The 27,174-nt window shown below is 42.7% G+C and overlaps 1 protein-coding gene across 1 annotated transcript in view; it reads right to left on the reverse strand.

The window, feature by feature from the left end:
- Positions 1–24,374, reverse strand: part of LOC114682663 (glutamyl aminopeptidase) — a 73,733-nt gene extending 49,359 nt beyond the window's left edge. The window contains exons 1-4 of the mRNA XM_028856632.2: positions 23,378–24,374; positions 14,230–14,371; positions 13,218–13,349; positions 285–405 (exon numbers count right to left, since the gene is read on the reverse strand). Coding sequence (XP_028712465.1) covers positions 285–405; positions 13,218–13,349; positions 14,230–14,371; positions 23,378–24,066 — 1,084 coding nt within the window. The 5' untranslated portion in view covers positions 24,067–24,374. The remainder of the gene's footprint in view (positions 1–284; positions 406–13,217; positions 13,350–14,229; positions 14,372–23,377) is intronic.
- Between the last annotated feature and the right edge of the window lie 2,800 nt (positions 24,375–27,174).

Genomic DNA, 27,174 nt, shown 5'->3' on the forward strand with positions numbered 1-27,174 from the left:
GGGCTCACTGTGAGCAAGCTCTGCAGTTTTGTGTATACCCTTTCATCTCAATTTGCAGATCAAAGACTGTATCTTCATCATATGAGAGTAGAGAATGCCTATTATTTTTGGAGGACCTAGAATGGTAAACACCAGACATGTAGCACAGGCACATACTAAAAAGACTCAGGAATGATCAGTAATTAATGGTAATATAATTAGACACACTAGGTTAACTTAGGTAAAACAAACAAACAAAAACAAAGGCAACTTGAAATGAAGGAAAAAAAAAAGCATTTTCTCACCCAGTTTAGGAAGAGAATATTCCATACCAAAGTATTTTTCAAAATAATCAAATGCAATTTTAGTTATGTTGGCAGCATACTCCGCTGTTTCCTTTTGCTGTGGCTGGACATAAATAGTGAGCTAGTAAACAAAACACAAATGTTCAGGGAGATGAGTCTTCATTGGATAAAACCGTGCACACAAAGTGAAACATGATATCACTGAATGGGATCGGAGAACCTAGTTTGAATCCCAAGCCTGCTTCCCAGTAGACTCATCCCCAGCAGCTCTGTGTAGCCTTAGACAAATCACATCACTGCTCCAAGACTTGTGTAAAATGTTATTAAGATATAACTGTGCTCCATTAGTAATTAGAAACAGACTAAGGAACAGGGCCCCAGACATTAAAAGATATGATCACTTTCTTATACTTAAAATTTTCATTGTCTGGGACTGGAGAGATGGCTCAGCAGTTAAGAGCACTGACTGCTCTTCCAGAGGACCTGGGTTCAATTCTCAGCACCCACATGGCAACTCACAACTGTCTACAACTCCAGTTCCAGGAGATCTGACATCCTCATACAGACATATCTGCAGTCAAAACACTAATGAACATAAAATAAAAGTAAATAAATGATTTAAAACAGACTAAAAACCAAAACATCTTGTATTTTTTGTGGTATCTATGGATCTATGTATCTATTTACCTTTCCCTGTACCCATTGATTTGTCTTGTGCATGCAGTTCCCTGAGAGGAAACAAATTCAATTTAGTTTTCAAATCTAAGGTGCTTTTGATTACACATTTCCCCTTGATGATATTCCACTCTGCTTTTCTAAATGGCCTTAGCCACGTTTCTTTCTATTTTACTCCCAAAGCCTAAAATATGATCACCCAAACTTTTCCCAAGAGGAAGTGAGTAAACCATGTCAGTTCTTTGAGTATTGTTTTATGGCTCTACGACCTAATTTACAAATCAAACTGACTGCTGAATGCAGTTTTTTTTCCAATTCTAATCATACACGATGTTATAGAAAAAAATATTAAGAATTTTTCTAAGCAGACACAGAGAGTTGTCCCTGGATGGTTTGTGCTCAGGAACCTCCTGGTTGTTTAGTAATTTTCCCTGTATGAAAGAGAGAACAGTGCTTCAAACAACAGTCTGCTACATTCGCAAGAAAGCCAAATGAAATATGCACGCTAACCCCAAGACCTGATCCAAAACCCTCCAGCAAAGACTGATGCCGTCATTTTAGTAAGTTCAAGACCATTGACCCAACTAGACCAGATGATTCAAGATTAGACAAACACAGGAGAGAGAGACAGAAAGGAAACCTACTCATTTCCTGTTCCCACTGCGTTGCTATAGGTGATGCTCACTTGGGCATGCCCCTCCAAGCCTGGTTCTTAGAAGAGAACTCTGGAGGACTCCAACAACATAAAGAACAGATTCTGAAAGAACGTCCCTTAAATGACCAGTGCTGACTGACTGCTCCTCATCCTAGCTAAGTGATGTCCTCACTTCTTTTGCATAAATAGAAATGAACTCCCACCGCAGTCAGTGACCCCGTTCAACATTCCTTGAGGCTTTTAGTGTTTACTTGTCAGAAGAGAGGAGGTGGTCCATTCTATCCTCTTGGTAAGCAATGCCACGCCTACTCCAAGCAACACCTGAACCTAAGGATCCAGCTGGTAGCCACTAAAACGAACAACGGAAACCACCCATGAAAAGCCAAAGCCAGCGTGGTGGTGTGGCATTGCCTTATTGTCAATGGAAAGGCTTGGGACCTTTCACCTGTCAACAACTTGGTGTGACACGACTCACTCAGATTTTCTGCCACACTCATTCTCCATCAGACATTTCAGGGAGGGCAGTTCCTTTTGACATTGCTCTGCTGTCTACGTGTCCCGTGCTTTGCGCTGCTTGTCTGGGTTTTCCTATTACCCACAGAAGGCAGGCTCTTTTTCCTGACTCCAGGACTTAAGTACTCAGCTACACTATGGTTGAGCTGTGTCCCCAGCTCCCTCAGACTTCTTTCAAGCATGCTTCTGAAGGGGATCAGTTCCTTTCTCTCTTTCTCCACATTTCTCTTGGTGACAGCAACAGAAAAGACCGCCATCAGCGTTCATTCACTTGGAATCAGAGCAGATCCTGTCTCACTTGTTTCTAAGGGAACCCCCCACACTGTCTGCGCCCAGCCTAACCCAGATTTCCTGTCACCTAGGACCCTTCCAGACAACCACCATAGGCCATATGTTTTTAAACACAGATTCAATCAGTGAGCTAAGGAATCACAGAACAGCATGCTGGTCATTTAACACAATCCTTGTCCTGATTTCAAAATCTCCATCTATAATCATAAAATTTGAAGAATTCTGAAGACGTTGCAGTTAGCCAAAGCATATCCATGAGTGTATCCTCTCTGCCTCATGTTAGGACCATTTTTTGACATGGAATACTCCACAAGCATGCCAACACTGTCTGATATTTGAAGCCTGTGTGTAAAGCATGTGGCATCCTTCCAGCTGTAGACCACCTGTAGCATGTGGACTGGGACTTAGGAAGACACCATCCCCTCTGCAGTCTCCCTCACTCCTGCTCCGCTGTCTATTTCCAGCTCCCTGATGGTAGCGTCATCATGTCCCATTCCTGTACCCCTCCCCTCCCTCTGGGCTTCAGCAGAGGTTAACCTTTCTCTGGTTTCTTAGCACTTCTGTCCAGAACGAAGTCCCCCCAAATCACCATCACTTTTACTGATGATTACCCTCTTTCCAGCTCACAGGCTCGCTTTCCTGAGATGATCGTTCTCAAGTTCATGCCCAGCTGCTCGGAAGTAAGGTGCAGGGAAGACTGATGCATCCATGCCTTTCTTTCCTTGTCTTCAAGACATATCAGCTTTCATTATTCAAGACACTTTTTTAATGGTTAAATATGAAGTTTATAAACTTCATCTGTAAATGTAAGGATTCAAGAACCTAACTGTTATGTATCTATTTTCTAAAGTAGGGTGTCTTCTTGGGGGAAATTAAATTACTGATACATACCACGACTACAGAGGACTAGCCCTGCCTCAAAACACCGAGTCTACCACACAGTCTGGACTCTCTACACTCCGTTTTAAATTCATTCTTCATTTGAGAGTCGTGACACATCTGCTCTGTCATTATTTTAGTTGCTTTTCTCTTATCACCCTGGACCCTCTTATAAAGCAGGCTTAATTTTTTAATATTTCATTGATTTTCTTTTATGTGTATGAGTGTTTTGACTGTATGTATGAGGGCTTTGACATGGTCTGTGTACCATGTGTATGCCATGTGTACCTGAGGAGGCCAGAAGGGAGTGTCAGATTCCCCCATGTAGGTTCTGAGTCTCGAACATGGGCCCTCCTCAAGGGCAACAAATATAGGGGGGGGGGGGGGGGGGGGGGGGGCGGGGCGGGGCGGGGGCACACGCCTTTAATCCCAGCACTTGAAAGGCAGAGGCAGGTGGATCCCTGTGAGCTGAAGGCCAGCCTGGTCTACAGAGTGAGTTCCAGGACAGCCAGGGCTACACAGAGAAACCCTGTGTTGGGGGTGGGGGTGGGGGCGGGGTGCAGGGAACAACCAGTGCTCTTAACTGCTTTGCACCAGCTCTCCAGCCCCACAAAGTGGGCATTTAGATTTCTTAATGTGAGAGCTTTCTAGCGTCACTAGCGATTTGAGGGATGAGATATATGCCCAGAAGTGTTGATATCTAATTGATCGCTGTCACTCACGTCATGTGTCTCTTTGTTAGACTTGACCATCACGACTGACCAACTTTTCCTAGAACAATTTAATGAGTCTTTGTACCATTTCCCCCTCGGCGCCTGTTTATATCTCCAAACCCCAAACTTTGGACAGTCCTCAATAATGTTTGCTTATGAGGGTCACTGCAGGTGACGTTATCAGGCCTTCTCCTTCAAGGAGCTTGCCATGCTACACGTCAGTTCTGTGAATTTTGAACTACTAATGCTAATAGAATGTCATATTTGATGTAACTGCTGATCATTTTACTGAAGCTCTTACACGGATCATGTTCCCACAATTAAAAAATCCAAAGAGCTCTGAAAATCAAAAGCTTTTTGTTTGTCTTAACTAACTAATTTGGTAGTATCATCTGACCTGAACTGGTAACTGAGAGGTGGATTTTCATACCTTTTATTTTTCCCATATATATATGGAAAACATATCTATTTTTCTATATATATAGCTATATCTATAGATATAGATAATTAAACTGTGTATTTGCACACACACACACTATACACACACACACACACACACACACACACACACACACTGTTTAATTATCAAGTTCCATGAAATGCATCAATATTTGAAAAATGCAGTCCCAAAGATGTGGACATTTCTTTAAAATCTGAGAGTTCAAAGGGGATTTAAAAACAAAAATTTGAATGTTTGCCAGTGAAGTGAAGTGTATGGTGGTTTAAGTGAGAATGGGTTCCATAGGCTCATATGTTTGAATACTTGGTGCTCAGTGGAACTGTTTGGGAAGGATTAGGGGGCGTGGCCTTGTTGGAGGAGGTGTGTCACTGGGGGTGGGCTTTTTCACAACCCTCCTGCCATCCCCACTGCTCTCTCTGCCTCGTGCTCGTGGATGGAGATACGAGGCTTCAGTTGCTACGTTAACTCAGCCATCATGGACTCTTACCCTCTGGAACTATAAACCCAATTAAACCCTCTCTTTCATAAGTTGCCTTGGTCATGGGGGGTTATCACAGTAGTAGACAGAAACGAGAGCAGAATTCAGAACAAGTTTGGCTCCCACGTCACCACACTGCCTCTTTTCTCTGCCAGTGAAGCTGAAACTTCGCTTTTCCTAGCTGCAGATGGAAAGAGTGGTGATATTTATGAGAGACAGCATGGAGTGAAGAAGATAACACTGCCACAGTGTTTGCTTGACACGTCAAAGTTCTGGGTCTCATCACCAGAATCAGTTATTAACCTCGGTGATTCTCTTTGTCTGCACTTCCTTCTGCATGAGTGACAGCACAAGGTGGCACCCACATTGCTTTTAAGACCAGTGGAAAAGGAGAGGACAGCGGGAAATGAACTGTATGCTTTTGAGATACAAAATAATAGGTTCTTGGAGTCCATACAATGAACACAAAAGTCATGCCATTTGATTCACAAGAGCTTCATTTAGAAAAGTGTTCAGAAATAATTTCAGAAAGCCAGGGACTGAACAGAACACAGTCTTCACTGTGGTAACGGGTGGGACAGAGATTGGAAAGGCATCCAGAATGCCCTGTCTCAAAAGACAAGAGGAAAGTTATCCATGTTGGAAGGATCAAGAAGAGTCATGGGGCTAGATCATGAGCTGTGGAGACGTCTTGTATCAGAACATTGAACTTGGGAAGACTCTATAAACAGAAAGGACCAGCTTTCAAACTACCAGATACCATTGCTGCCATTACCTGCATCAAAGCCAGACCAGGACCTGGGTTCCACCTGAGGATGCTACAGGTCAACTGTACCAGAGTTCCCATCTTTATTGTCTGTTGAGTATTGGTTTTCCCAGGAATGTTAATCTGTAGCTGACCTCTTGATCTAGTATAATTCATATTACTACCTATGTTGTTTATAATTTATAGATGTTAAAAATCTATGGCCACTCTCACTACTGACAGGCAATACCTTTATTTCCCAACTTCATTCATTTCTTGGAGGTTTTCAGAGTCTCATCTGAACTGCTTCAGAAAGACACACCCAGGAGTGGCCCAAGACAGTGCAGGACACTAGGGCAGAGCCAGGGCTTTCACAAGGATATCATCAGAACATATAGGAAAGCATACCTGGTGATCAATTCTCATTCTCAGCTTCATTATGAAGACAATAAAATATTGAGATTGTACTCATTAAATACACACACACACACACACACACACACAGGCATGCACGCACGTGCACACGCACATACACATACACATGCACATGCACAAAACAGGTCATAAGACAGGAGACAGAAAATGTCCGGGGCTGGAGGAAGCAAGGTCTGACTAAGCTTTGTGCAGGTGGACTGTCTATCAGATACTGAAACAAAACAAGCATGATGCCACCAACGCTGCTGAAATCCAAAGAAAAGGCTGTGGATTAGTCAACCGTGCTGTATAATTCTCATTTCTCAGTCTTAGTGACGGTATGATAAATAGTTATACATGGTATTGATACAGCATAGCAAGTGAAGTCTGTGAATTATTTCAAAATACAATGTTAAAATACACTCAATTATTAAAACAGTATTTTCTAGTGAGACAATTTCTATGAAGGGAAACGCAAAAGTTGAGATCCATGACTAAAACTGAAACCCTAGGGCTGGAGAGATGGCTCAGCAGTTAAGAGCACTGGCTGCTCCTCAGTTTCCATTCCTCGGACTCTGTGGTGGCTCACAGCCATAGGTAACTCAAGTTCCAGGGAGCCGATGCCCTCTTCTGGCCTCCCTGGATACCAGGCGCCCACATGGTACCCAGACAAAACACTCATCCACATAAAATAAAATAACAATGAAAAGAACTTAAATCCTTCCTAAATTTAGACTATGTCTTAAACAAAACAAAACAAAACAAAACCAACAGCATGCCCAGTCTTTAACAAAGGCCTTTCATTTGGGCAAACAATGGACTAACTTGAGAGTGATGGGAAAGCAAGGGTAAGGAGCAAGGCTTCGTCCCCAGTGGAATTCTGGGCACAGTCATTCTGTAACCGTCCCTGCACACTCTGGGGAGGAAAGCGCAGTACAGTCTTGCTGAGCTCCTGGAACTGCCGTGGCTGCCGTACATATCTAGTTGAGTGAACACTGCCTTCAGCCAGCGTTCCCGCCCCAATTTTCTCCTTCGCTGGGCAAGCCAAGGGCACTCCCCAACACGGTAATTACTCCTTTTTACAAACACTTCTTTACAAAAGACATTGGCCAACTCCCCCAAAGAAATTTAACTTGGGCTGGATTTGATTCCTTGGAGCTGCGTGCAAAGTTAATACATTCTGGAGAAGTTAATGTAGGTTGAATACATCTGAGAAGGCACCACATACCTACGAGGAAATATTTTACATGTGGCAATTTGGAAATTTTAATTTTGGTCAGTTCCTGTTTTCTTCTAAACTTTCTATTAAATGGGTGCTTAAGGAAAACAAAAACAATATATTTAAATTCAAATTGTTCTGGGTTTGAAAATGAATTGCAATATATCCTAGTGAAACCCTGACACAGAAATATTGTTTATAAAATTATTAATAATACATAATGTGGGGGGCGGCTGGAGAGATGGCTCAGAGGTTAAGAACACTGGCTGCTCTTTTGGAGGTCCTGAGTTCAATTCCCAGCAACCACATGGTGGTTCACAACCATCTGTAATAAGATCTGATGCCCTCTTCTAAATAAATAAATTTTTTAAAAAATACATAATGTGCAGTACATGCCTTTAACCCCAGCACTTGGGAGGCAGAGCCAGGTGGATCTCTGTGAGTTCAAGGCTAGCCTGGTCTACAGAGTGAGGTCCAGGGTAGGCTCCAAAGCTACACAGAGAAACCCTGTCTCGAAGAAAAAAAAAATATGTAATGTAATTATGATGTGACTTATAAAAGGATGATGGGATGGCAATTTTACATGCATAGCTGAAGAGTTACTTCACACAGGAAAAACACAGAAAAACATCATGTACTCTCTCTATACTGTGCACGGTTCAGGGTCGGTCAGCTGGCTGGCTGGTTGGTTGGTTGGTTGATTGGTTGGTTGGTTGTTCCAAGGTGAAATTCAGTGACATCATTTGCTACAAACCCTTACCCAATCAACTAAATGCCAAAAGCCTCAGGAGGAGGTTACTTGCCAAGAGCTAGAAAAGCAAAAAGAAAGGAAGGAAAGAAGAGAGGGAGGGAGGGAGGGAGGGAGGGAGGGAGGGAGGGAGGGAGGACATCTTTCTATTGGTACCTAATCTCAATAGTTACAAAACTACTATAAATCATTCTTCGAATTTCTCTCCTTTCTCTAGAGTTGAATAAAAACAGCACAAACTACTCTTTCAAAAGAAAAGAAAGAAAAAGAAAATATACAAAATCAAAAGTTTTCTGAGCTATCTGAAACTCCACATAATTTTTCTCATGCATATGGAAAAACTTTACTTACAGCAGATGTCTGCACCACTGACTCCTGCCGCGCCCTTTCTTCCCGTCACAGTAAATAACAGGCCTCAAGCTGCTGATAACGGTGGAAAGGAGCTCCTGTCAGAGGACCGAACATCTACACCTCACCAAGTTTAACGAGGGTGTCACGGACTCTTGTATTATATAGTAGAAACTGATTGAATGGTTGACGGGGATTAATGTACCAGAGCTATATTGTCAGAAACAGTGTCAATAAGAATGGCCATTGGTTTCACTCAATTTCTGTGAAGAATGCTGTGTGCACAGTAATGATCTACCTCCATCTTTAAAGTATTTACTGAAAAGTAACAGGATTTCGGGTCCAGATGGTGCAGTAAATGATGCTCTGCTGCACCTTCACGGATCCCAGCATGCAGCAGTGGTGAGTAAAACACAAAATAGGAAGCCCATTAGACAGAGCAGGGCTTTGACTGGTGCATCTCTGTGGAACTTGTAATAAGAAGCAGTTGGCAGAGTTGGAGCAGTTCCATCCTTAACCAAGAAGTTATCTATAATTGATACCCACTGGCAAAGGAAAATCAGGTTTTTTCCAATGGATTATAACTGTGTATATCAACCACACCAGGCCCCATGCCCATGAGTAGTTGGCCAACATAAAATGAGTTCCATGATTTTTTGGTTTTGGTTTTGGTTTTGGTTTTGGTTTTGGTTTTGGTGTGTGTGTGTGTGTGTGTGTGTGTGTGTGTGTGTGTGTGTGTGTGTGTGTACTTTTTGTTTCCATTTTTGGGGGGTTTGGCTTTTTTATTTTTTGACTTATTGATATTTGGCTTGTTTCGATTTTCATTTCTGAATTTTGTTTTTGAAAGTGAGAGAGAGAGAGAGAGTGGGGAAGTGAGAGGGAGATGATGGGTATAAGACAGATAGATGGATAGATAGATAGATAGATAGATAGATAGATAGATAGATAGATAGATAGATAGATAGATAGATAGTTGGATGGATGGGAAACCAGTATGTGGGAGACTGTCAATGGAGGTAAAATGATTATAGAGACCTTTATTCACCTCTGTCTGAGACCACTTGAGATGACAGTAATAAGAGAGTCAGAAATGCAGGACAGAAACCACCAGAGCAAGGGATCATTCATGACTCTAGACTGCCTGCCTAACTGTTGTGTCTTACCTTACTAGGTAATTTTTGCAACAAATTGATTATAACTCATTTTTCAAAAGGGTTATGAGATGTAGGTGGGTTTCCTCTCTGCCACATTTCAGTGGATCTAAGGAGGCTGATTTTCTAGGGCTTCTCTCTGAAATGAGCACTGCACGTGGAGAATTTTCTTCTGGGGTGCCAATATCAGCCTTCAATGCAGAATGAACCACAGAGAGTAGGAGGGAGCTTCCAAATATGAAAGAAAAGGAAGTCTTCAGGAAGCTTGAGCACACACATTAAGTGCTTCAGGTCCTTAGGTGAGGTCCTGTTCCACTTTCAGAGGAGACTACCCCACAGTGTAGCAGAAGATGAGGAGGGCAAGGCGCCCCCTGGCCGCAGCTCCAGGTCACTTTGCTGAACTCTGACTAGAGGATCTGGGGAATTTCAGAAGGCCGTTGAGTTCTCTTAGGAACTAGGTGATCAGAAAGTAATGTCATAACAAGATGGCCTCATTCCCCCTCCAAAACATCAACCCTGCTGCTGGTTTTAGAAAGAGCCTTCTGCGACCAGCTTGCACAGGAGAGCCATTTAAGAAGTGTTTACTACTGCTGGGATCTTTTTCAAAACTGTATTTTCCACCATGTTGCCCCATTCCTTTGCTTGAAATCCATCCTTAGAATCTAGCCAAAAGCTGATCCACCCCATAATGACTCACCCAGCCAGCAGAGCTGCTCGGGAGATTCAGTGAGGGAGTCATTAGGAAACTCACGGTTGCCATTAGAAAGTAACTAAGAGTGTGATGTCCTCTGCTGGCTGCGTGGCTGCATTCTGATTCAGAAAACTATATGAGCAGAGAGGAATCGCTCAGCCTTTCTGCCTTGTCTTGATGTTCTACTCAAAATTTTTTTTAAAAAGTGCTCAGAATGTAACCATACTGTAAAAACTTAATGTGGAAAATACCTGTATGCGATGAAGTATGGTTTCTCAAGGAAGTGCTCAGTAAATAGTCCTCATTTGCTATGACAGTGGGAGAAAAACATGAACTTCACTAATGGCCTCAACTTTATATCAAGCCAGAGGTACACCACCGACTATGTGAAGCAGATTCTAGAAAAGCCGTTTTCTCTATCGGTGCCATTCCCCGATACTCAGTGTTGTCTTTAGGAACTGGTGGTGTCCTTGATCAAAGCAATATATGTGTCATGAGAAAGAGTTGAGCTGGATCAGGTCTCCTGAGCCCCAAGTGAAATGTTCCCCCACCCACTATAACCTCGATATTGGAAACCCAGTTTTAGCATCTCTCAATACCAACCCCATTAATACTTAAATGAAGGCAGTTTTTCCCAAGAGCAAGTTTTACTTCATGGGAAGTAAAAACATCTGGCCTTTCTTCTGCGATGATTGATGATGAGGTAATGACATTTTCAGAACTTCACATTTCCCAGAAACCTTAGCAGAGCATGATGTTGTAGAAAGAATACAGAATGGGAGTCCCTACCACTTCTCAGGTGGCTCTTCAGGAAAGCTTTGCATTCCCTTGGAAGGAAGTTTCTCATCTGTAAAATGGGGTAGTAACTTCTTTCTCTTTTTTATTTTATTTTATTTTAATTTTTATTTACTTTTTCTGGAGCTGGGGACTGAACCCAGGGCCTTGCGTTTGCTAGGCAAGTGCTCTACCACTGAGCTAAATCCCCAACCCCGACTTCTTTCTTTCTTTCTTTGTTTCTTTCTTTGTTTCTTTCTTTGTTTCTTTCTTTGTTTCTTTCTTTGTTTCTTTCTTTCTTTCTTTCTTTCAATTGCCATTTTATTTTATTTATTTATTTTTTTTTGATTTTTCGAGACAGGGTTTCTCTGTGTAGCTTTGCGCCTTTCCTGGAACTCACTTGGTAGCCCAGGCTGGCCTCGAACTCCCAGAGATCCGCCTGCCTCTGCCTCCCGAGTGCTGGGATTAAAGGCGTGCGCCACCACCGCCCGGCACAATAGCCATTTTATAGAAGGTGCTTTTCAAGTTGTCAGTTCCGACTTCTTTCTTATAATGCATACTGTAAGGGGTGCCATGTGGAATGCATGTGTGTGTGTGTGTGTGTGTGTGTGTGTGTGAATATATATGGCTACATATATGCATGCATATATATGTTAGAGAGGTGAATTGACTTGCTTCCTAAGCAAAACAAGAAGTTAAATAGTAGCCAAATAGGGGCTTCCAAACAAACTAAATTTTTTTTTAGTTTTTAGAAAATTTTTTGATTATTTTATGTGAATGGGTGTTCTGCCTGCATGTATGTCTGTGCATCACGTGCATGCCTGGCATGTGAGGTAGCCAGAACCAGAGTTACAGATGGTTGTGAGCCATGTGGATGCTGGCAACCAAATCCAGGTTCTCGGGAAAAGCCAGTGCTCTTAACCTCTGAGCCACCTCTCTAGCCCCCAAACCAAAAAACTTGTAGGTAAAAATGGTTTTGAGTTTTCAAAAGGAAGTCACTGGGACAGCAAGATAAATCGTTAGGTAAAGGGACTTGGTGACACTCTGAAGACCCAAGTTCAATCCCCAATGTTACTTGGTAGGAGAAGAGAATAAATTCCCACAAGGTATCCCTGTGATGATTGATGATGATGTGAGTACAGCACACACATACACACACACACACACACACACACGCACACACACACACACACGCATGCACGCACGCACACTCACACACGCACGCACGCACGTGTGCACATGCACACTCACACATACGAATACTCACACGTGCATGTATCCTCACACATGCACAGGCACACACATGCATATAGTAAATAAATAATTGTAAAAAAAATCCCAAAGGAAATCATTGAAGCTTTCATTTAAAAACATGTTCATATTTTCAAAACTATTTCTGATATTTTGTTGATTTTTTTATGTTTCTATATCAATTTGTTGATTTAAAACTTATATACTTCAAAATATATGTTTGTTTTTCTTGAGTCAGGTCTCAGGAAGTGGCTGCCTGATTTTAATTACATATAGAGCTGGGTGATGGTGGTGTAAGCCCTTAATCCCAGCACTGGGGAGGCAGAAGCAGGCCTCTGAGTTCAAGGCCGGCCTGGTCTACACAGCATGTTCCAGGACGACCAGTGCTACATAAGGCAGCCCTATCTCAAACAAACAAACAAAAATTACATATAGAAATGGCTCCATAAACTTCTCATCTCCTGTTGCTTGCAGAATATTCACCTCCTGACCCCCTCTCTACACAAAAGCTCCCCCTAGCCTTGTAATGCAGTTGGGTAGGGCCACATAGTCTGGCATATTTGTGCTGGTCTATATGGGAATTAGTTCTGGATTTTCCCTTCAAAATATTTCAAGGCTGTACATATTCATGCTTGTCACCTTTGTTTATTCATCACCTGTGTCCTGGCAGCTTGAACTTTTCTGTGTTGTTTAATTACTGAGCTCCCAAAACCTGGTGGCTAACGAGGTTTCTTGCCTGTTGTACGGAAAACCAATAAACAGGTATTTTTAAAAGCCAGCAAGTTAATCACAAATGCATTGGTGGTGAGTTTTTTTTTGTTTTTTTTTGTTTGTTTGTTTGTTTTCTTCCAGAGCTGAGGACCGAACCCAGAGCTGCCCTACCACAGAGCTAAATCCCCAGGAGTTTTTGAAATCTGACGAGACTCACTGGTTTGCCGCTTTCAGATGTTCTCTGTACAGAGGTGAACTGATGTACAGCAAAGCACACCAGGTAAGTGCTCATGGGGACAGACTTCATAAAAATTGTTTTTTTCCAGTTGTTATCCACTACCTCTTCTCTCTGTGGAGAACAGAAGATCGTCTTTTATTTATCATAAGATCAACCATGAGCAAGACAAACAAATGAATACCTCAAGCCCCATTCCCTACTCAGAAGTTCATTTTCAAAGTTCAGGGGTCGAATGATAAGTGGTAATGATGAGAAAGCTTTAAAAAAAGTCACCTATTAGCTGGGCGGTGGTGGCGCACGCCTTTAATCCCAGCACTCGGGAGGCAGAGGCAGGCGGATCTCTGTGAGTTCCAGGCCAGCCTGGGCTACAGAGTGAGTTCCAGGAAAGGCGCCCAAGCTACACAGAGAAACCCTTGGGGGAAAAATCATCTATTATGAAGAGAAAACACAGGAAAGTGTCCTGTATTAACAAGTATCCAGGCAGAATTATTGTAACCTCTTATTAATTCAACGTTTGACAGATTTTTTTTTAGCAGAAAAATCTATGGGCATGGTGTTCTCTGGAGTTGGCTTGTACAACCAAGAATTGAAGTAGTGATTTTTTAAAAATAGCTTTATCTATTTAAAAACAAGGGTTGTATTGTACTGAAAAGTCTATAGTGAGTATGGCCTAGAAAACTTTAAGTGTGTCTTTGATTTTTTTTTTTAATGACTAGTGGTTTCTGTAGTTAAGCAGAGTCAATCTGTATGTATTATATTCTTTCTTCCTTAAAAATTTCAAGGTGAATTTATTACTGGACTGTGATGTTATAAAGCTGACAATTTCCTAGAGTCAAAGAATAAAAGACTGCTAAGATGTACTATTAGTCTTTTAAATTGATAGCTACATAGCACATTTAGTTTTAGAATTCAGAGTTCCCTTCCATGGTGAATCAGGTATTTCAACACTGAAAAGAGCGTATGTGCAGAAACAAAATTTAAAAATACTTACCTCTACTGGCATATTTGAAAGTGCTGAGTATTCGTTGGGGTGAATGATGGATATGTTGTAAGTTGCCTTCTTGTTGGGCTCATCAAAACAAGGGAAGGACTTCCTGGCATCCGTTGGTTCGTGGTCAGTGGCCGCTATGCTCCTGAGGAGTAAACACAGACACAATGCACGCTGCTGCTTCCGACAGTCCTGTGTTTCTATTGCTATAGACAACATGAGCCGCATTATTACAACTATTAACATTTCTTTTCACAAGATCCATTTAAAAGACTATCAAATGTCTGTCGAAGGGTTTCAGAATTTTGAGGCCACTCTACCCAAAGCTACTGAGCAACCAGGAGGCAAACACATGCATACCCATTTGCCTGTCTCTAACTGTACTGGGAACAGTGAGCAGGTGTGTCCCGTCACAGAGCGGAGGAGTGTCTTCCAGCAGCCCTCCTTCTGACCCAGTGGCACATTCTCCCATGCTTACACTGCACCAAGGACAGAATTCCTGTTCATTTTCAGGCAAAATGGATGCTGAACCTTTTCCCTAGTGAGGTAAATGTTAACCTGGTCTAAGCCCCATTTTGAGGACTGAGGATATAGCTCAGTGGTAGATCACCCACTTGATATAAGCAAGGCCCTGGGTGTAATCTCCTGCATAGCTTTTTAAGTTAAAAAGCCCACTTTAAAAAAGACAGCAGCATTCCTGATTTACGCATGAGCTTGTATTCTCTAAACATATATCTAATATTTAACATTTCTAAAATTTTAAAGTGAAAATACTCTCTCTCTCTCTCTCTCTCTCTCTCTGTGTGTGTGTGTGTGTGTGTGTGTGTGTGTGTGTGTGTGCATATTACAGTAAGACAATATGATCATATATTTACTCATTGGAAAGAACAGCACATAAAAACAATAGAAGCAAGGTAACATCGATTGATGTCACCAATAATCTGTACAAGGATAACATGGGTTCTCATGAACTAAAGAAGCTGTATCACAAAGAATTCTAAGCTAAAGAGCCAGGAGGGGTGTTTCACCCTTGCAATCCCAACACTGAGGAGACTGGAAATGGAAGATCACGTTGAGTTTCAAGCCAGTCTGCAGTACACAGCCAGACCCTGTCTCAACAACACAAAAAAGCCAGAGAGAGAGAGAGAGACACAGAGAGAGACAGAGAGAGACAGAGAGAGAGCAATAAAAGTTTTTAAAAAACCAAAAAATCTAAATTATTAGAACATTTCATTTTTTCTGAAGGTACTACACACACACACACACACACACACACACACACACACACACACACACACACACACACACACACCCCATTATCATAATAATACACATTGCAGACATTTTCTGCTCCCAGACAACAAGTTCCAAATGCAATTCTCTGCTAACAGGAGCCAGGGCTCCTTAGAGAAAGGGCTGCTTCTAGGTAGAACTGGGTAAGAAGTCCATGATGACCCAGATCATCTTGTCACACCAAGAAAGTAAGAAGTACTCAAAGAATCGTGGGAACAAGTCCGAAGGACACAGGTATCTGCTTGACAGGATTACTACTTGCCAAACCTATGGGAACTGGAACATCGAAATCAACATAATGGGAATACAACCCATTGAATAAACCAAGAACACACGAATCCTTTCTTTTCTTTTTTCTTTTCTTCTTTTTTCTTTTCTTTTTGGTTTTTCAAGACAGGGTTTCTCTGTGTAGCTTTGGTGGCTGTCCTGGATCTCGTTCTGTAGACCAGGCTGGCCTCGAACTCACAGAGATCCACCTGGCTCTACCTCCCAAGTGCTGGGATTAAAAGTGTGTGCCACCACTGCCTGGCCCTCCATGAATCCTTTCTTGTTCTTCTTTTTTCTTAACTACTTTTTTACATGTTATTTATGGTGTGTGTGTAGGGGGGGTGTGGGCACACTGTAGCAGTGTGATCAGAGGACAGCTACTGGAGTCAGCCCTCTCCCTCTGGGATCAATAGTTGTAGGGATCAAACTCAGGTCGTCAGGTTTGGTGATGAGGGCCTTTGGGTAAACTGAACCATTGTTTTGGTTAGTTTTTTAAAAACTTAACAAACTAGAGTCAGGTAGAAAGAAGGAACCTTAACTGGAGAATTACCTCCATCAGACTAGTCTGTGGGGCATTTTCTTGAGGGCCCAGCCCATTATGGGTGGTGGTGTTCCTCAGCAGGTGGGCCTTGGTTCTATAAGAAAGCAGGCTGAGCAAACTATGAAAATTAAGACACCAAGTGACATTCCTCCATAGTTTGTTTCAGTTTCTACTTCAGATTCCCACCTTGAGTTCCTTCCTTGACTTCCCGGCGTTGATGGTCTGTGACATAAGAAGCTAAATTATTCTTCCTCAAGCTGGTTTTGATCAGTATTTTATCACAGCAGCAGAGAAGCTAGTGAGGACGGCCTATGAATTCTTCCTTTGATTTCAAGTTTGATTTTAATTCTTCTTTACGTCGATTGTAGACTTTTTATATTGCAGTGCTAGAGAGTGACCTCGGGGTTTTCTGCGTGCCAAGTACGCACTCTACCAATGAGACACATCTCAGAGGACTCTTAGAGACCAACAATTTTAGAAGGAATACCAGATTTAGAAAAGCTTCAGAAATTCTTTACCCAACAGAATTGGATAAAGACGTATTTGCATGTTTCAAACAGTCTTCAGAAACATGACCTACATATCCTGTCACTCCCACTCCGGAGAAGCCCGTTGGAAATTACCTGAAGGGCACGGTTTAAAAAGTAACATCAATAGCAATCATTGACTTATAAACAGTTGCACCCCCACCCAAGTACTACAAAGGCCTCAGTTCCCTGATTCTCCTGATAGAAACGCTCGTCTGACATTTTAAAAAGAGCCACCCAAATGGAAACCAAAGGGCATTCTCAAAATAACAGGCCCGTCCTCTTCAGAATGACTAGCATCGAGAAAGATGAAGAAAGGCTGGGGAAAAACTTGGGTTTGAAGGAGCTTGTAGTGCTGGGCACACTTCCAAGGTGGGACACTGGGGAGACAGAAAAACCGACAAGCTATTACTGAGCTAACTAAAGAAACCTGATTATGAAGCCTGGCTTACATAATTGTATTGATGCTAAATTCTGTGATTTTTTTTTTAAAGCTGCTATATCGTTTAGACAATGCTTTTGCACTTAAGAAATACACCCTGATGCCAAGATGTAAATGAGTTCTTTAGAGAGAGATGAGAGGGGCAAAGGGGACAAAATATAAATAATTGGTGAATCTGAGTAAATTGTTTTCAGACATTCCAAATACCACTCTTCTAATGTTTCTCTAAGTTTGAAGTGGTTTTTTCTTGTTGGTTTTTTGGTTTTTTTTTAAATCAAGTTATCTAAGAAAAGCCTTAGTCAAGGGTCTCTTCTGCAACAGAATAATTGGTTAACATGATGTTAATAGTTCAGTAAAGAGAAATTTCATTGTGTTTTGTTTTATTTTGTTTTGTTTGAGACAGGATCTCATTGGGTGGCCCTGGGTGCCCAAGAACTCGCTATGTAGACCAGGTTGTCTTGAAATCACAGATTCACCTGCCTCTGTCTCTACAGGGATTAAAGTTGTGCGTCACATGTCCTGCAACAGACCTTAATTGTAAACCTTTTGTAGATTGTTGGATTGTAAATACATCAGACTATGAAGACTCCCTCACGTTTTTTCCAGAGTAGGAAAGCCTTACCACAAGATGCAGCAAGGAACAACCCATGCTTGCTCAGCTGCCTCTTTCTTTTGAATTGTTTTGACCTCAGATTTTTCCCCCAGAGGTGAGGGAAAAGGAACAATCCTTGTTTCAGTTTAGTCCACCTCAGAAATAAGCCAGCAAAGGGATGAGAGAGACGTGTGTGTGTGTGTGTGTGTGTGTGTGTGTGTGTGTGTGTGTTGGGCGGGATCTGGCTCAGGCAAGCGCCTCACAAAAGCCCAGACTAAGCAGGGAGTGGAACAGTGACCCTTCCAGGCAACAGTCATTCACTGTGTAGGTTTCTCAAGCTTCAGCTCTCTGCAAGATGCTAGAGCATGAACTCCTGAGAACCCAGGTGAGAGGAGAAGGTTTACTCCTTATACACTCTCCCTTTCAAAGGCTCTCCGCCCCATTGTTCTCCTGAATCAGAGTGTTCTTGCTTTTGCTGTGCACGGGGATCAGAGGAGAGCTGCGGCTGTGTCTCTGAGACAGTGGCTCTGTTTTGCCCCGGCGGCCTGTTCAGCAGTCACACTGAGTCTAACACAACTATGGAGACCTAGGTGTGTAGGGAAAGGGAATGATATGAATTGCCGGCAGGCAGGCAAAATACGTACTATTTTTTCCCCATGTCAAAGTGCCGAGCCGTATGATTTTAAAGGAAAAACTCTCTTTTTAAGAGGAAAACTTCTGAGATTCTAACCTTCTTTTGTCTTCCCATATGTGAACTTCAGCAAGTCACAAAACCTGATTTAGTGTCTTCAGGTAGTGTAAAACGTAGTCACCAGAGTAAGTCTGGCCTGACATACCTTAGGAACCATCTTATGAAGTAACATCCTTGAAATGTGTACGATAGTGACAAGACACACCTCATGCTATTCCCCTACATCTAGAGGATAAACTAGGCTTTCTTTGCCTTTCTGAGACAGGGCCATGCTGTGTGGTCCAGGTAAGCCTCGAACTTCTCATCATCCTCGGCTGCCCCAGTGCTGAGATTATAAGCATTCGATGAACCAGCCTGCCTCCATCTTAGGCTTAAAAGCCATTTTATAGCATAGACAAACTAGGTCCATTCCTGTTTATGATCACATCTGTGTTTCTCAAGGACTGAGCTATGTTCCACCTGTGACCTTAACTACAGATGACTCCATACTACCTGTTCCAGGAAACAACAACTATATCTTTCTTTCAAAGGTCATTGTAACCACCTGTGTGACATCTAATTTATCTGTGTGACCCAGATTCACCTTGGTACGACCACCTGGCAACCATGGCATTGTTTAAAGAAACTGTTATGGCTAACTCGTTACATTTATGTTCTGCTCCTGTAACCCTTCTGTTTCGCCTGCCAAATCCTCCATTTGGAAACCCTCCACCCCTGAATTATAAAAACACTGTCTTCCTCACGTCCAATGCCGATCTCTTGAACCTGACCTTTATGGGGAGACAGCCCATGTACACACATAAAAAAGCTTGCTTTAATTAATTGCTTGCTTTAATTAATTTAACCATAGTGACTTGGATTGGTGGTCTTTCTCCTCGGATCTTTGGGAATAACCAGTCCCAGACTCTCTGACACAGTGTTCTTGCCATTTGAAGATTTAAAATTCATTTATTTGGCTGGACTATGTAGGCAATGGGAAACAATGCACTGTGTGTAAGTCCTCTCAGTAATACAACCATACTTTAAAATGGTAACCTGTGCCAGGCATTGGCGGAGTAGGCCTTTAATTCCACCACTTTCGAGGCAGCGGTAGACAGATCTCTGTGTGTTTGAGGCTAGCCTTGTCTACATAGTGAGTTTCAGGATAGCCAGAGCTACATAGTGAGACCCTGTCTTATTCCAAACAAAACAACAATAAACACAAGGAAAGGTAACTCGTTTCTTGTTTCTCTCATGGACTACTGAAGAACTCAGAAAACTCTGTTGATAGAGGCCAACTCTTGGACTTGCCACCAGAATTTCCTAAATGCTAAGCAATTTGAAGACAAGGTATATAAAACAGCAATATAAAGTGATTTTGGATCACAATCTTTATTTCGAGATTAAAAGTCCTTTTAGAAATCTGAGCTGGGCTAACAATGAATGAGACTTGACCAAGAACAGCAGACGCCACACAGAAGCAACTCTGGCGTGTTTGGAGTAGTTAATTACATCAGGCAAATGTGCTGAGCAAACCACTTCTCTAGGGGGCCTCCCTGGGCCACGCTAATAGGTCACTCAGTCGACTTTAAAATCTTACTCCTTTTAGCTTATTAACTGGCCATCAAGGAGAACCTCTGTCTGCCCTCCTCGACTGCAGACCAACATGCTTTTGAGAAAGCTGAGGAAGGAGAAGCAACACCATAGCTCTCAGCCTTGCTCACTCTGAATCAACTTTAGAAAACAAAATACCAAACAATTGGCTTATAAATCACTGGTACCATGCTCCCAAGAATGACTCCCAGGCTATGTTCAGCAACTTAATAATGTGAGCCAGCAAAACAAACAGCAACGTCTGGCTTAACTCCTTAAACAGGGGGGGGTCTGTTATAGGGGTAGCAACTACCAGAGCCATGTCTGCAGTCAGTGAAGGGTTCCTGAGTCCTGCACGAGCTGCTTGGTTGATGCAGGGTAGGTCACTCACATCTCAGTGGAGTTGTATGGAGGACTGAATGGACCAGTTCCTCATTTAATTCCAAATTGTGTTGCTTTGTATGCAGAAGATGTTCAAGGCCAAGAGAACTTTCCTTGCTTCCAAAGCCAAGAAAAACCACTAGCCCTACAACAAGTATACGAGACCTCCTCATGAATCTCACTCTACGGATAACTTTCCATGAGCTGAGAGTCATTTGACCTATAGCTAAAATTTCAAGATCAAAACCTCATGATGGAGTATACACATTTGTGTGTGATAATATATTTTCCCATAGCTACACTGTTTTCATACAGCTACTAAATCATATCATAAACTTCAGCTTTTTTGCTTCAGAGGTATTTACCCAGATTCCTACTAGCCGGTTCTAAGAGGCTTCAGAAGGTCTAAAACTGAATTTCTACACCAACTTCTTCTGTTTCCGGCATCAACAAAAGGGTAGGGCCTCATGCAGGTGCTACATCTTGGGCATCCTGGATCCCTAACTTCAGCCCTTCCTCACCATCAGTCAACCAGCAGGCCTGAGCTGTTTCCCTCCTGGCTTTCTTCCCATGCGTCTCTACCTTGACGTCACCTGGTCTGCCTTCCTCTCCACCCTGATCTGCATTGTCTCCTCTATGCATGGATGGAGGTTTCCATCCTTCACCATCCATGACCCCTGTGTTGCCCTCACTCATTTTCCCCTCGTCCCCATGGTGACTCTCTCCTTTCTTTCCACAGTTCTCTCCAGTGTCTTCCCACAAGTTATCTCTAGTTTGCTTCTGTATAGAAACCTCACCAACAAACTCACTGTCTTGTTCCCATCACACTTTCTCTGGCTTTTTACCTTCTCATCTGCCTCTATGTAAACCCTACCATAATATCAAAAATTCAGCTTAGACCCTACCAATGCTATGAAAAACACTAGAAAACTCAAACTGGAGACAGCCATAAGCAATTATTTACAAGGTTGTTCCTTACATTGTGTAGGAGCAACTTAAATATCCATGCCTAATGGAAAAGGTGAGTGAATTACACTATGGCTGTACCAAGGCATGTCATTTAGTGGAAGAATACCAGATAACAAGTCAACTCATTGGTGGATGTTTATGTTTTTAACTTTTCACTGTTTTGATTTTTTTTCAGGTTCTCTGCAATGACTGTGTATTATTCATGTATAAATAAAGTTAAGTGCTAAAAGAATTTTGCTATACTTGTACCCTTGGCCTGGTAATTCAGCTTTTAGGATAATTACCAACCTAGGGACATAAGCAGATATTCACGCAAAGATGTCCTTCTCTGTGTGTTTATAATAACAATAATATACCAGAAGCAGCACAGATGTCCAACAGCAGAAACTGAGAGGATTCAGTGTGTGTATGAGATGAGCAGTGCACAATCTTTAATATCATATTCTTGTAAATATTTAAAGACAAAAGAAAATGTTTATGATATATTAAATTTTAAAGTCCACATAGATAGATAAGTGTAATTCTGTTTCGGTTTGATTGCCTAGGGAAGTATGAAAGTGCAGATTAACATGTTAGTGGGCAATACCACTGAGCTGTGAAACTGTTTCCAGATCTTGCTCTGCTGTCGTTTTTTAAAAATGGAAGAAAAATTATGACTTTGATTGCTCGCATGATAGATTATGTGATCCCTCCAATCTTTTCTTTCAATTATCCTTTCAATACAGTTTATCCATGTGCCACACAATAATGTAAAGTTGATTCAACATTTCTTACTCTCTGAAGAGAAACAATAGGAAGAAATTTGACCAAGAGATTTTCGCTTTGCTCTATAAAATGCTCGGACAACAGAGGAAAGGGATCCACAGAGGACTGGCCCCAGCTCCCATTTTTGATTCGTGACACCCAGCTATTTTCAGTCATTTCACTCTGCAGAATCTGTGTAGGCAAATGTCCGGGCAGGTTCAAGTCCAGTAACAGCTCAGGTGTAGTGTAGCCTGGCTCCCTGGCCACGCTCACAGTGTGATGGCTTTATGAGTTCAAAAAAGGCCCTCATGCCTTTAACAGAGGTCTGATAATTTGCTTATTTGTGTGACTATCAGATAGAAAGATACTAGATTAGATTGGATAGAATATGTATGCTTTATAATTATAATTATTCAATGTGTGTTTTAAACTCTCCCTCTTGGAGCACGGCAGGGAAGAAAAGCATTTGTGATTGCCTCGTTGTAAAGACTTAGTGTTACTATTGCATGCTTAGTGATAGCTGGCCTCTCCGAGACTTATCCATTGCCATCACGGAGATGTGTCTCAAGCATCCCCTGAAAACCTACGTAGAAACTGGTTCTGATCCCAGAAGACCACAAGCCACAGCAAGGCTTCTTTTCTTAAATGACCACCTAAGGACATGTCAGATCTTGTGTAATTTTCATTAAGATCCTTCTCCAGGAAATTGCACAAAATAACAATTGACATTTAATGTCATTGTCATTGCAAATGAAATTGTCATTCCTTGTAAAACAGATCATTGTGACATATCCCAAAAATATCAGTAGCAAAATTGACCAAATACACACATATTCATAAAAATCTGAGGTAGTTTGTGAGGATGTTAAGGGTAGGATGCAGAGAGTTGTGATTTACCTTGGTGTAGCAAGGAAAAGACTTACTGGTTTCTCTACACCAGAGCCTTCCACTTCCGACCTTCAAGCTTGGTGACAGAATCTCAAACTACAATAAGGCGAGGCATTTTGCTTCCCAGATAAGCAAGCAGAATTGATGCCAAGGGCAGGCAGGGATCAGACCAACAAAATAAAAGACGGAAAGGAAAATAATCTCCGCGGAAGCTGGGCTCAGGGAAGCGACGCACAGCACGTACCTGACTTGCCCGTTCTCGGTGTAGGTGGTTCTGTAAAACCCCACCAGGGAGCCGTTCAACCAGCCGGCAAACTCCAAGGTCAGCAGGTAGACGCTGTCGCCATTGGTGGCGGCAAGCTCCTCTTCAGCCTGGATCACCACGTACTCCTGCTGCTTGTACTCGAAGCACCTTCGAATTGGTACCTGCTCCCCAGACGGCTTCCTCAGCTCCGGCAGTTTGGTGACCCTGGTCTCCCGGATGTGCAGCCACAGATCACGTGTGGACTTGCTCAAGCTGATAGAGATGGTCACTGTGCCCGTGTACCTGTCCTCCTCCATCAGGGGCTTCACCTCCAGGTCGTAGTGGACTGGTTTGATGAAGTCTGGCAGCCTGAAGTTTCTCCATTCTCCACTTTCGTCTTCACTGGCAGGGCAGATGTCCTGGTCCTGGGGAGGCTGGGCTGAAGTAGTGGCAGTGGAAGGAGGCTGGGCTGAAGTGCTGGCAGTGGAAGGAGGCTGGGCTGAAGTGCTGGCAGTGGAAGGAGCCTGGGTTGTGTCCTGCCCAGTGTCTCCAGAGCAATCACACGACCTGGTCAAGCCCACAGAAAGCCCCACTATTAATCCGACCGCCACAACCACCCCACAGATGATGGCCACATGTTTGCCTCTAATGCAGTATCTCTTAGAGGGCTCTTCCTCCGCAAAGTTCATCTTCCTCCCGAAGTCAGATGTTACTCATGAAAGGATGTTAAATTTCACTAACTATCGTCAGCTGACTTCCCTTTTCAATCGAAGGAGTCCCCTGCTTTGGCAGCCTGGCTCTGCTTTCCCACACCTCTCTGTCTGGCGTCCAGCGTCTCTTTCCAGTCCCGCACGTCCCCACCGGCCACTCCAGGGAGAATGCGGAAACCAAGGAGTGGGATGAGGACTCAGGAGAGAAGCTGACTTGAAGGAGGAGTTCGGATGAGAATGTTGGCCCGGCTCTCTATAAACAGCATCTCCCCAGGCCGGCCCCTCCGGCACTGGAGCGAGTTAAATATAAAACAGAGCTTGAGCCTATCCGCCAACAGGAGGAGGAGATTTTGCCAGACCTCTGTCAGCAGCCTTGAGGGAGAAAGCCTTTGGCTAAGAGGTGTGCTTACGATCGAAAACACAACCTTTGCCACCAGATCTAGGGCTTCTTCCTGCTGTGTGTGCAGTCCAGTTCTCTCAGCCAAAGGGCTTCTTGAATTTCACTATTTTATTAGGTCGCTTGCCAAAGAAGCTAAGTGTTTTTTGTTTTGTTTTGTTTTGCTCTCTTTTCCCCAAATTATGTAAACACTCAACTTCTGCCCTCTGTGGAAATCATATCCTGGATTTGGACACTTGGAGGGATGCCTAAATTTAAGGATCACTTAGCTATTCAGTGACACATTGGTTGGACCAGGTGGTCCAAGGCAGACGGGTGGAAGACAAAGAGGAAACGCTAAAAAACCAGGCTGGTCAGGTAAAACAGTGAGAGAGTGGATGCACGGCTCAAGAGGGCGGAAAGTCAAGTCACTCTGCTTGTCTCAGAGTCTGCCTCCAAGTGAGAGTATCTTCTGGAGACTTTGATACAGAAAGTCAGCTTTGGAGCAGGTAACAGGTACCCAAACTGGCCTATGCTATCCATTAGCAATGACCTGATCGGCCGTGAGTGAGGTGTGTGTGGAGGCTTACAGTGTCTGTGCTTGGGAGTAGCTTAGTTGCACACACCAGCCACCTCTGACAGAAGCGACAGAAACGTAATTACAGAAGTTTCGATGACCATTTACACCCTGGGCACTATGCATGTACTTTGTAGAAACCGGCATTGAAAGTTTGCCCCTAGCCCTGGGCAATCGGATCGATTCTGATGCCTGTTTTAGAGTGAGACAGATGTTTAGACAATGTCCGTGCTGAGGTGCACACATCTGGCAAGAGCAGAATTGGTGTCTGAAGCCAGCTGGTTTGAGTTGAAGGTCCATATATTTACTGCGTTGCTTACAGCTTTTCTTATCTAAAGAGGAGAAATAGTCAAGGTTAACTGGTTATTAAAGGCTTAGCATTTTCCAAAGAGCAGTCCTCATGGTGGAGGTAAGATAACATTGAAACCTCTGGCTGGGGCGATGACTCAGTCAGTATTTGCCTTGCAAGCACAAAGAGTTTGGTTCCTAGAGCCCATGTTAAAGAAAGAAGAAGAGGAAGAAGAGGAAGAAGAGGAGGAAGGAAGAAGAAGCAGCAGCCAGGTGTGATGGTCTGAAACTTAGACTCCCAGCATTGGGGAGGTGTAGACAAGCACACCCCTGAGGCTTGTTTATCCAGCCTAGCCTACTTGGTGAGTTAAGGCCAGCGACAGACCCTGTATCAAAAACAATGTGGTCAGCTGCCTGAGGAATGGCAGCCCTGTTTGTCCTCCTCTGGCCTCCACACACGTCTCTCTCTCTCTCTCTCTCTCTCTCTCTCTCTCTCTCTCTCTCTCTCTCTCTCTCTCTCTCACACACACACACACACACACACACACACACACACACACACTTTGAATCTTTTCTATTGTCCTCTTTTTTTTTTCTTTCCATAATCTTCAAATCCTTACTCCGTGAGATTCCAAGAGAGAACACGCTATGGAATAATTTCCCAATTTGGCTGATAGGATGGCTCACTCCCCATCCCCATCTTGATCTTCTGTTGTAGTTGACCTTTATGTGTGTGAGTGTTTTGCCTGCCTGCATGCATGCATGTCTGTGCACCAGTACTCTTCTTAACTGCTGAGCTCCTGATGAGATTTCTTTCTTTTTTTAGGGAACTTATTTTCTTCCGTGGAACACATTCTGAGAAATACTACTTTAAATTTAAATTTCAAATTTGAACAAACACTAGAAAGAGAAGAACCCCTTTATGTCAAAATAAAACATTAGTCTCTAACATTTGTGGAATTTCCTCATGAAATAATGCTGAGACAAAGAATGGAAGAGTTATTGTTGGTTAAATCAGTGCTGCTGCTCATGGCTGGCCGCCGCATGCCGGCGGAGGAGAGTGCTGATCAGAAGAATCGCAGCCATGGTTACCTTTCTAGAGCTTTATGGGGGGGGAGAGGAATGACGGAGCGGGAAGGAAAGAGAGGGACGCACAGAGGGCCCACCCACTTTTTAGGCTGATGACATAATTAAGGACCGAATCCTTACAGTTATGTTTTCTAAATTATAGGTCCATCTTGTAACTACTAATTGCATATTCTGAAACATCCTGAACTTTTCAAGATCTTTTTCATTTGTTTGTTTTGTTTTGTTTTTCCTTTGGTAAATCAACATTTTAGCCCCTGAATTCCCCTCTTCCATTTTACTATAAAAAAAAAAGTCACCTAAGATTTCACTAAATGTTTGATGGGTCAAACATTTAAAAGCAAGTCTCCAAAAACAAAAGGCAGAATGTGTATCAAATTTTCTTCAATGTAATGAAAAAAAATGAGGGAAAAACTATTTGAAAGAATGTACACATATTTATATTAAGCTGGAAGGCTTTTTTTTTTAGTTTCAGGCCAGCTGATATGTATATTTCCTTAAACTCTGCCCTGTGTGGATACACAGTGTCTCATCCAAGGTCTGTGCTCTGACCTGTCAGAGATCATGGACCTTGAGGGGCTGTGCCTTGCAAGAGGACTGAGGATGGCCACTCTGCTTGAAAATGCCAGAATCCATCCTGTAAATGTATGTTTTTCCTAGAAGAAATGAAACACACTTTAATACCTGGTGTGGGGGGGGAATGTGTGTGTGCAAATTTCATGCCTAAGGTCCAGTTCTAGCCCAAATATCTTCATTCAGT

Source organism: Peromyscus leucopus, chromosome 6 (assembly GCF_004664715.2).
Source record: "Peromyscus leucopus breed LL Stock chromosome 6, UCI_PerLeu_2.1, whole genome shotgun sequence".
Classification (NCBI taxonomy): domain Eukaryota; kingdom Metazoa; phylum Chordata; class Mammalia; order Rodentia; family Cricetidae; genus Peromyscus; species Peromyscus leucopus.